An 11,143-nucleotide genomic window follows, 5' to 3' on the forward strand; every position below is an offset into this window, starting at 1 on the left:
GCGCAGGCTCGGCGGCCACGGCTCACGGGCCCAGCCGCTCCGCGGCACGTGGGATCTTCCCGGACCGGGGCACGAACCCGCGTCCCCTGCATCGGCAGGCGGATTCTCAACTACTGCGCCACCAGGGAAGCCCATTGGTTGCCTTTTGACAAGTTAAATGTGCATCTGGTACAGCTCTCTGCGCATAGAAGTTAGGTCTTTGAAGGAGTGAGTTGTGAATGCCTGGGAGGGAGCTGAGAAGTCAGGTAAACTTTGATAAAGTCTCTGTGCCCTGCGTTTTTTGATGGTGTGCTTTTCTTCTTTCTTTGTGCTTATTGATATTCTAAGTTGTCAGTGGTGCTATGTCAGCAGCAGAAACTTGAGCATAAATGAACTGAGTTTAGTGTTCTCGAGTTGAACGAAGTTATCGATATGCCTGGTAGCTCTGCACGTGATAATTTGCCATATGTGATTAGCAGTTCTCATAACTATTGTAATTACAATATTTCCTTAGCAAAAACGTGCTTGACTTTTCTCTCCACCCTTTTTTTTAACATATGTATTTGTAAACACATGTATACTTGTATTCATTTATTTATGGTTTTACTTATGTAAATGGCTTCACTCCTGGCAGATTTCAAGAGGTTTTATTTGGTGCATTAAATTTAGTCTCATTTATTAGACATTTGTCCTAGAAGTATACTGGTGATTTAAAGTTCAGCAAAGATGATAATGCTGACCAACTACTAATAAGCGAGTGACTCTGTGGCATATAGAAAATGATTTTAATGGTAAATGAGAAAATTTTAGACACACATATATCTAGCTTTTCTATTTTTTGATGTAAATGTACATTACAAAAAATATTAAACAGACAAATAATCAAGAACGACTTGCAACCCTACTGTAGGGATAATCACAGTAACAGTTTGACGTATTTCCTTTTGGTCTTTTTTCCCCTCAGCTTATATGAGTGCATATTACAAAATTGGAATTATATTGTGTATATAGTTGTGTGTGCTAGAAATCTTTTATACTTTAGGTGGCTCCTCTGAGTATTTTACTATACTTTAGCATTTGATTTATTAGTAGCTCTTTAAAATTTTTTTCAACATCTTAATTGAAATAGAACTGTAGTTCTAAAAAATGCTTTTTCGGTCAGGTTTTGGTGTTACTGTTATACAGAATCATGTGGATCTGTACGAGTGTATGTTTGTACTGTGAAGTGGGTTATGTAGATTAGGAATAATTTGAAATTTGAGAGTGTTGATACATTGAAAGAGCTAATAAACTGTCTGCTCAGGTAATTACTTTCCTATTATGAAAAATTTCAAGCATGCTAAGAGTAGAGAGAATAGTACCATCACTTCCGTATATACCTGTCACCTAGATTTAACAGGTCATATTTTTCCGTACTTGACTCATCGCAGGTTTTGAGGTTGGTTGGTTTGTGTTTTGCTGATCTCAGGCAGCACGACCTTTCTCTCCTGTGCACTTCAGTGTGAGTCCCCTGATAAGGACGTTACATACTCGACCACAGCCCCGTGACCACAGCTCAGAAAGTTCCAGTAATCCTTCAGCATCATTCAAGGCCCCAAATTCAAATTTCCCCAGTTACACTTACTTGGTTTGTCCAAACCAAGATCCACATAAGACCCAGGCAGTTCATTTGTTTTGGTTTTTTTTTTTCAGTCTCTTAAGCCTTTTTAAAATTAGAACAATCCTTTCACCTTTGCTACCTGTCTTCGTTTTATCATGCTATTGATTTGTTGAAGACACGAGGCTGTTTGTCCTGTAGGATAGCCCATATTCTGGATTTGACTCATCACTTCCTCATGGTGCCATTAGCTTATTTTACTCTCCGTTGTATTGCTGGGACTTATCTGATTGGATACCAGTCAGGATTCAATTTTGACCCTTCTGGCTACATGTGGTAGCGTGTGCTTCCAATCTTATCCCATCAGGAGGCATTAGTGTCTGTTCCTCTCGGAGAGAGACCCTGGGGTGTATATATAGACACTGGCAGTGTGTATATAGATAACACTTTTGAAATCTCTGCTTTTTGTGTTTTGTGGATTTTGGTTTGGCTTTCTCCTGAAGTTCTCTATTTCATTAAGATTTTCATGCCTTTTAGAATTGCATTATAATTTAAAAGTCATTAAAAATTCATTGTAATAGGCCCTTGTCACCAGTTACATTCACTTGTGTGTCCTACTTCTTTGTTTACGTTGATTCTTTAGTTATGCCTTTTTTGTGTTTTTAAAATTTGAAATTTTAATTTTCCTCTTTGATCTAGTAGTTTGTAGTGGATTTTTGTTTTTTAAAGTTAGTTTCTAGTCTAACTATATTATGAAAAGAAAATGTGTTTCTTGATAGATATCAGTTTTCTGCAGCTGCGTGTTCTCTTCAGGGCACACTGATTGGTCTATTATTATCAGTGCCTGATTAATTGTGTTATTTAAGTCTAGGTTATTTATAATAAACATGCCAGACAAATCTCCCTCTTTAATTGTGATTCTGTCAGTTTTTCTTTGTATGTAAAACATGTTTCCTTTGTAACTTTTGATGCTTGGATTCTCTTGATACTAATATTACACTGTAAGGTAATAATAATAGCTGCAAAATTGGGGCACTTCCCAGGACTACCGCAGGTTTGGTGATCAGCGGGAAGGACTCACAGAACTCACAGCTGTGGCTTATTGCAGCGAAGGGAGACAACTTAGCTCAGCCTGGGGAAGGGCACCCGGGGTGGGGCCCGGCAGTGCTGCCCACAGGGAGCCCTGGTTGTCCTCTCCGGTGGAGTCATGTGGCACCGACCCTCCTGGTGGCGACGTGAGATGGTGGCTTGGAGCGTTGCACCCAAGCCTGGGGTCCGGAGTTTTTATCGGGGCTCTGTCCCATAGACACGAGCTGACTCCAACAGCTGACCTCCATCTCCAGTCCCTCTGGAGATCAAGCCAGTGCCAAGTGACCAAACCCCTCACCATAAACCATGTTGTCAGACCATGCGGTGCGGCCCCATCACAGAAGGTGCTTGAAGAGCTTAGAGGTGACCTTCCAGCAGCCGAGGGCAAAGGCCAACCCTCTCTTTGGGCAAGATTAAATTCTTTACTGTACAGGATTAACATTCCATCCCCTTCTTTTTGTATGCATTTGCTTCATGATATTATGCATTAAGTTCTTTTTAACCTTGAGAAATTTTGATTTTTTTTTCTCTCTTATAAGCAAGAAATGGTAGGATTTATATTCTTTTATGCCGTTCTGAGAGGTTCTGCCTTTTCATAGAAGAATTTAAGCCATGTACATTTATCATAAATGGAACTTCTGTCCTTTTGTTCTGTTATTTATTTATTTTTTTTCATTTTTACCTCTGCTATATGGACCATATTGTTTGCAGCTTTGGAAGAAATGATCTTACATTTTATTACAGGTTGTCTCTGACTCCCCATGTGCACACTGACAACAGTTTGGCACATCTGCATTCCTCATGTGCTTTCCTTTTTTCTGGTCTTAATGTAATGTGAAGTCATAGACCCGGCTGCTTTTTTTTTTACCTTTTCTATTTTATGATTCTGTTTCTAGATTTATTCTTGTCTTTTGCATTTAATTTCATATTTACCACAGTTACTTAAAATTTACCATTTATACACATACATTTCATTGGCTTTACTGTTTGTTGCCAGTTGTGTATATGTGTCATCTTTCCTCTTCGGATTTTTTGTTTTGTAACTCTTGTGTGTTATCTGTTGAATTCCTGCATGCAGAAGTGTCTCTTGCTTTCATACACGAGCAACCCCTTGGCCATAAGAGACTGACTTTTAAAACATTGATCCAGGGTCTTTTAGTGTCACAGAGAGGAAATCCTGAGCCAGAGTAATTCTTTACTTGTAGGTGACTTGTTCATTTTTCTCTCTGCCTAAATGCTTGAGATATATTTCTTTAGCCTTAAATTATTTTTTTTAAAAACCCACCTTTTCAGGATATATTGAAAGGTAGGTCTTGTTTTTATTCATTTTACCCAACACTTGATGAGCTTTTAGAGCCTGTAGACTCAACACCTGCAGGCTCTGACACTTTTCTTTCGCTTGGTCAGCTGTCACTCCTCCTGGGGTGTCTCCGAGAGGCCTCTTCCCCTGCTGCTTCCCTGCACGGTGCCCAGGGGAGGAGCCCTCTGCTAATTTCCCTCCCTCTCCTGCCTGCTGGGTGCTGGGAAATGGTCGTTCTTAAACAGTCCTTTCCTTAAAGGGGTGTTGGAGGTGAGAACAGTAGGGGAGACTCTATAGTCTTGAAGACTTGGGAAAAAGTCTGCAGATGTGTCATGTCTGGGCCACCCTGTGTTACAGAGTTAGCTGGATAAATACCTTTCTCTGCCCTTTAGATATCATCTGTGTTCTTCTCTTGACTGAGTGGACATTTTTCATACACAGTCCAAGGATGATTTTCAGTCCATTGCAGTCAGGTGTACAGTTGGCAGCAGTTACCTTCTTGCGTGGCTTTTATTTATCTTTAAGGTTTTATGCTGTTTTCTTTATTCCTGTGTGTACCATGAGTACTTTAATTAGAATTTGGCAAGAAGTGTGTCTGGCATAACTAATCTGCCATTGTTAACCTCGGTGTGTTTATTATTATAGTTTTTTCTTTACCATATCCTGCAAAAATATTCCCGGCACCGTGGTTCACTTTCCTGTGGCTGTCGCCCTGCGGTTCCCTCCGGCCCTCAAAGCCTCGAAGCCCAGGTTCTCCGTGGTTGCAGCGGTGCCTGTGGGGCCTCCTTACCGGAGGGCGGCTGTTTCCGGTCCCTCTGACCCCCGCCCAGCCCGTCACGTGTTTTAGCGGCAGGTCCGGCCCCATCAACTGCTCCTTCTGAGAAGAAGGAGACTGTGGGCCTGGCCTCCTTTCCCGTGCGCTAGGTGAGCGGTCGCCCAGGGAAGCGGCCCAGGCAGGGTGGCAGCGCGTGCCGCTCGGAACCGCGTGGCCTCCCTCCGTCCGCATGTGGCCGCTGCTCCAGGAGTGGGTGCCACTCGGTTGAGGGACGCAGGTAACCTCGGCATGCGCTTATCCGGGACCCACTTTTCTAAGTGGACTCCTTTGTACCTACTAGTCTTCGAAGGAGTAGTTGGAATTCCGTTATGACTGTTTTCAGTGTAACTGAGGAAGGAAAGAATTCGTAGAGTACCCAACCAATTTAGATGTAATTTATGTATGATTTAGCCACTCTGATAAAAATTTGGTAGAGTAAGAAGTAGAGAACTAAATGTTTGAAAAGCTCTGTATAAATCTGAGTTATTAATACATCTCACCCTAACCCTGCCTAGTGTCCTATCTTAGTATTATCCTCAGAGGTTGGCACCTGGACCAAGTTGGGCCACACTTGTCTTTGTACACGTCAGGAGCTGAACATGCCTGTTTTTCAAGAGTTGTTTAAGAAAACAAGGGGGCTTCCCTGGTGGCACAGTGGTTGAGAGTCCTGCCGATGCAGGGGACACAGGTTCGTGCCCCGGTCCGGGAAGATCCCACATGCCGCGGAGTGGCTGGGCCCGTGAGCCATGGCCGCTGAGCCTGCGCGTCCGGAGCCTGTGCTCCGCAACGGGAGAGGCCACGACGGTGAGAGGCCCGCGTACCGCAAAAAAAACAAAACAAAACAAAAAAAAACAAGGGAGAAGAATGTGTGCAAGGGGCCCCCTGTGGCCCCAAAGCCCTCAATATTTATTGTGTTTTTCTTACAAAAGTAGTTTGCCAGTCTCTGGTGTAGCCTGAAATGCCTGCCGCACACAGGCTGGTCGCAGCGTTCAGTGGTTAGAGCCTGCAGCTAGCTCTTGGATGGCCGTGTGCCTGACACTCCTGAGGGACTCCACCTGCACTCATGCCTTTCCTTAGTGCTCACCTAATAATGGCGTTATATAAATGCTTACACAAATATTATGAATTCTTAAATTGAAATTAGAAAATTCGATGTCCACATTCTGTTAGAGTTAAATAAAACAAATCATTTCTTTGAATCAGCAGGCAGTCTTTCTGTAACTGATTTTTCTTTGAGTAGAACTTTCACATACATACTTTTTTGTTTCCCAAATATAGATTTATGGTGTTCAGCTGCTTCACATATTTAAGTTTTAATACATGAGAAACTGTAACAAGCCTGTGACTGTGGACTGAGTTGCTCTTTTTTTTTTCCTGAGGTTTTTCTGCTTATCAAGGTCACAATTTTTTTTTAATTAATTTATTTTTGGTTGCATTGGGTCTTTGTTGCGGAGCGCGGGCTTTCTCGTGGCGAGCGGGAGCTACTCTTCCTTGCAGTGCACGGGCTTCTCATCGCGGTGGCTTCTCTTGTTGCGGAGCATGGGCCCTAGGCACGTGGGCTTCAGTAGTTGTGGCATGAGGGCTCAGTAGTTGTGGCTTGCAGCTCTAGAGCGCAGGCTCAGTAGTTGTGACGCACGGGCTTAGTTGCTCCGCGGCACGTGGGATCTTCCTGGGCCGGGGATCGAACCCGTGTCCCCTGCATTGGCAGGCGGATTCTTAACCACTGCGCCACCAGGGAAGCCCCCAAGTTGCTTATTGAGTTACACTATTTAAAAATGTTTTCAGAGAAAATAAAGGGTCAAGTGACCCAGACCTTGGGTTATTTGCATTAGTTTTCTGGAAAATAGGGTTGCCTTTATCGGATCCCAGTGTCTCTGGGTCCTCATGCTGGGTGACAGCCTGAGGGGTCTGCTGTGTGGAGATGGGTGCAGGAAGCTGCTTTGTGGCGGAACAGGGCTGTGAGCCATGCAGCAGCCTGGACCTGTGGAGCGGCAAGGGGCCTGCCAGTAGCAGAGAATGTGGCTGGGGACTCATTTAGTGCAGACTCTGACTTAGAAGCAGCATTCGAGCAGAAGCTCTCAGGTGTAACCTCTTAACTGCCACCGATAGACCGGGAGCAGTGACCACCTGATAACATGCCACGTGGCCGCTGGCTCCCTTCCAGCCAGGACTGTCAGAAACACAGCAGCCGTTGCTCAGAAGCGTGAGAGCAGATGTGCTTGTTGGGAACACAGGCCTCCTTCTGGCTTTGCTTTTTAATATTTGGGCTTTTTTATCTCCGTTCCTTTCAGATAGGAAAGTTTTTTTCCATTTAACTTAATCAGTTCAAGGTATGTGGGAATGTTTTATGTCATCACATAATCCAAATTTAAAATATTAGATGAATAACTTTCTTTTCATTCCTGAATCATCCGAGACAATTAAAAATACAGTAGTTGGTTTTTCCCCCCAAAATGTATATTTTTCTTCCTATGAATGTGTTTTTTTCAACGGAGAAGCAATATATTTTTAGAGTTTCATGCAAAATTTGAGGTTGTTTTACAAAAAAAGTATAAAAAAGGACAAGATAAAGACTAGAAACTAATTAAAAGAAGAAGTCGATGTTCAAAGCTCATTTGACCCATAAATTCCCTAACCAGTGAGTCAAGGGAAACCAACTAAATTGTAATTGATTAAAGAAACACACATCAATTTTGCTTAGACAGACTTTTTTTCCTCCGTAAATCTGCCGCTTCTGACTGGTGGGCTGAGGCAGAACCTGTCAGTTCCTTCTAAGGAGGAGTTTGAACGTTAGAGAAGAGCTCATGTCCAGGAGTGCTGCTGCCCTGGAGTCCTGCCGGGACGCTGGGGAGTGAGCTGGCCTGCAGTGGAGTGGAGTGTGTGCCGGAGCACGTCTGGTGAAGGCATAGAATCCGGGCTGTCTCAGCAGCTGTTATTTTGGAAAGAAGTCTTGTATTTGCAACTGAATGCAGTTCCCCACTGACATAGTAGTTCTGTTGTTCCCAGTTTACAGATGTGGAAACAAAGGCTGAGGGGGTTTGGGTCACCTGTCCCTGCAGTGTGGGCAGGATGTGGTGAAGCTTCTTGTCCTGGGATCACACCACTTGAACTCAAATTTGGGGTTTGGCTTTGTGACCTTGGTCAACTTTTTTAATTTTACTGAGCTGTGGTTTCCCCATCTGTGAAATAGAAATAACATTAGAAGCTCATCATTGGCTTCTTACCAGATACGCGTCGTGCGTTAGAAACTTATCATGGTGCTCTGCTTATGGTCATGTCTCAATAATATTTGCCTTGCTATTTTTATTACTTATACTGTGTCACAGCTTTGAATTTGAAATTGTATTTGGAGATTTGTTTTGAAAATTTTCTTAATGAGTCACCTGAGCAAGCCTGATCTGCTGTTTAAAACCTCCTCTCTTCAGTAGGTAAAAGTTTTTAAATATAAATTAACGCTTTCCTAATACTCTTTATCAGAATCATTCAGATGTGCGTCAGTATTAGCAAACAACTCCGGTGTAATTCATACATCCATAAATTGACGTATTGGTAGATACTACTAGATATTTCTTGAGAACCTCCAGGGAAATAGTTACAGACTGAATAGAATATGAATAGTATATATTTTGCCATGTTAAATCCCAAGGCTGAAATTAAATATTTTGAGGTTGATAGATATCCAATAGTAAGTAGTATTTCTATTTTGTAGTTGGTGAAACTGAGAAATAAGAATGACTTTCTTATGGCCAGATATCAAAGATATTAGTTATTTAAGCCTCACTTTTCTTTTTTAATTCAACCGTCTTTACCACTCAGCCTTGGTGATCAGATGACTAAGTACGTGTATTATGTACTATTTTAATAGCATTAAACTACCATGACTTAATACTGGTGTCTGCTGGTTACTTTGCAGAGTTTGTGCAGAGTTTTTGTGTGTTTGTGCTTCTTTCTAGCAGTGAAAATATGACCATTTTTTATGCTGTTTAAAAATGTCATTTTGACGTAATGTTTTCCCACCCGTTAAAATAGCCTATATTTTAACTAGATCCTTTTTTCTAGCCATCCATCAAAAACTAGAAGCGGATGGAACGGAAAAAGTAGAAGGATCCATGACGCAGAAACTGGAGAATGTTCTGAACAGTAAGTTTTGTCCTACTACCCAAAACTATTTTTGGACTTCATAACAAGCTTTGATACAGTTCTTGGACCTGGTTTCACAGAACAAGGCAGTAAGTTGTATTTTAGTATTTATTTCTAAATAGTAGTGATTTAATGAACATAAAGGGGAATAAAAACATTGAAAATGAATGTTCTCTTTCTGTTTGCATTTTATTTATGAGAACTCATCATTTGAAAGCAAGCCAGTGTACTTCTTAAAAAGTAAAATTTGCTACCATAAAGGAGGCCAGGATATAAATAGCATCATCAAAGATAGAAAAATGCTGCAGCAGTAGCCAAGATTGTCATTGACCAAAACCTGAAAAAGCATCTTCAAGTACATGCCAGCAGCGTCAATGCAAATAACATCAGCTACTAGAGTGACAGATACCGAGCTGCTGTCTATTTATTTGTGCCTTGCCTTTTTCCAAAACAACTTTAAGGCAGCTGCATACTTGAGTGTTTCCAACTCTGAGACATTTTGTAAGAATTGTAGGCCAAGAGAAACTGATACATGCAGTTTGAGGCCCTGTCCACCTCCCCTTCTTTTTTCTGACATCTGTACTTCCAGCTACTTATCCTACTGATTTAGAAGAAACTCATCAGATAAATCAATCCCTATTATAATATTAGTGGCTTAAAAGTAAATTACGCTCTTCCACGTATGTAGTAAAAACATTTGACAAGGAGCAGTAACGCCCAGGGGACTCTCCTAGTTATCAAGCATAAGCATATATGGCATGATTTCTCCAGGAAGTAGAGTAGGGTCGAGAATGACTGAAACATTTAAGAACCCCGGCATCGGCTCTTTAGTGATTCTATGAACGCAGGACTGTGATAACAAAGTCAGTTTTGCACGTCTAGCTTAATTTAGGCCCGTCAGCAAACGTTGCTGAGCTTTTTTGTAAATATCTATTTGTCACCGACCGAAACCTGAAAAAGGTTTCGGTCGGTGACAAATATCTAAACCTGGGGATAGCTCTGATCATAAAAGTGTTCCTAGAAAGAAGCTTTAATTTGATACAGGCTTTCCTTGGTAGTAGAATTTGAGTACTTGGATTTCATCCCAAAATTTATGAGTTTAACAGCACTTTAAATTTTTTTGTCTCTGGTTGTTGGTATTATTATCATCATCATCACCATTTTGCCTTGAGATTTTACCTCGTTCCTTGTTCTCGTCTGAGAACCAAGGTCCCCAGCTTTGTTCAAATGGATATATTCTGAATTCAGCCCAAATAAGCATTTACTAAAGCTATTTCTATATTAACATAGACATTTTAAGGTCTTGGACGGATATTTTCTGTTTAGGGATGTTATTTTCCCTGGAGAAGTTGCCATCAAACCATGATATCTGTTTAAAAAAAAGATTATGTCAGTAACTTTTAAAAGGTGGCTTGTGAGAACAATCTGGCTTAGTAAGTATCTCATTGTATCAGTAGAAGAAAATGGATATTTGCTCAGGTTTGGAAAAAATCACGATCTCTTTCATGGGTGAGGCCTGGCATAGTATGTTAATGTAATTTTTTTCTTTTCAGTAGTTTAGGTAATTCTCCTTTGGGACTTGCGATATAAAATTTGTAAGGGAAATGGTTTTACTTCTGTTCCTTTATAAGCACAGACTTTTTCTAGAAATGTGTCCTTTTAACTTTCTACTGAAATTTGCTCTTTTTTTGGGTAAAGTTGGCTTAACGTGAATGTCACTTCTTTGAGACTCAGGACTTTCTGGGATAAAAATTTCCTGTAGATTATATTCCTTTGTAACAATCCATTTTTCCTAGAAACATTTTTATGTCAACTGGATGTTGATGTTTGCTATCTTGGGGTAAGTCGTGTTAGTTTAGGTCAGCTTGGCCAACATTTGTAAGACTGGTTGTGTCAAGTGCCGCGCTGGGTCCAGAGACGAGTATGGAGCTGGGAGGGATGTGGCTGCCGCCCAACAAGCAGGTCCCCTGCCCCGACGGCGTGCCCAGGTCACCGATTCACCGATCTTCAGGAGCTGTACCACTGGGGAACTGAAACAGAAATTATGCAGGAGTGCAAATGTAGTCTGGTTTGCTTAGATTATATATTTTTTCTTTTTTTCGAATTTCTATTTCTCCTTTTATTTATTTATTTATTTATTTATTTATTAGCATCTTTATTGGAGTATAATTGCTTTACAGTGGTGTGTTAGTTTCTGCTGTATAACAAAGTGAATCAGCTATAC

The 11,143-nt window shown here is 41.3% G+C and overlaps 1 protein-coding gene across 4 annotated transcripts in view; it reads left to right on the top strand.

The window, feature by feature from the left end:
- Nucleotides 1-11,143, top strand: part of EXOC2 (exocyst complex component 2) — a 163,031-nt gene that overhangs the window by 53,661 nt on the left and 98,227 nt on the right. For all 4 annotated transcript variants that reach the window (XM_028479273.2, XM_007101139.4, XM_028479271.2 and 1 more), the window contains exon 7: nucleotides 8,839-8,919. In XM_028479273.2, coding sequence (XP_028335074.1) covers nucleotides 8,839-8,919 — 81 coding nt within the window. The remainder of the gene's footprint in view (nucleotides 1-8,838; nucleotides 8,920-11,143) is intronic.

This window comes from Physeter macrocephalus, chromosome 18 (genome assembly GCF_002837175.3).
Source record: "Physeter macrocephalus isolate SW-GA chromosome 18, ASM283717v5, whole genome shotgun sequence".
Classification (NCBI taxonomy): domain Eukaryota; kingdom Metazoa; phylum Chordata; class Mammalia; order Artiodactyla; family Physeteridae; genus Physeter; species Physeter macrocephalus.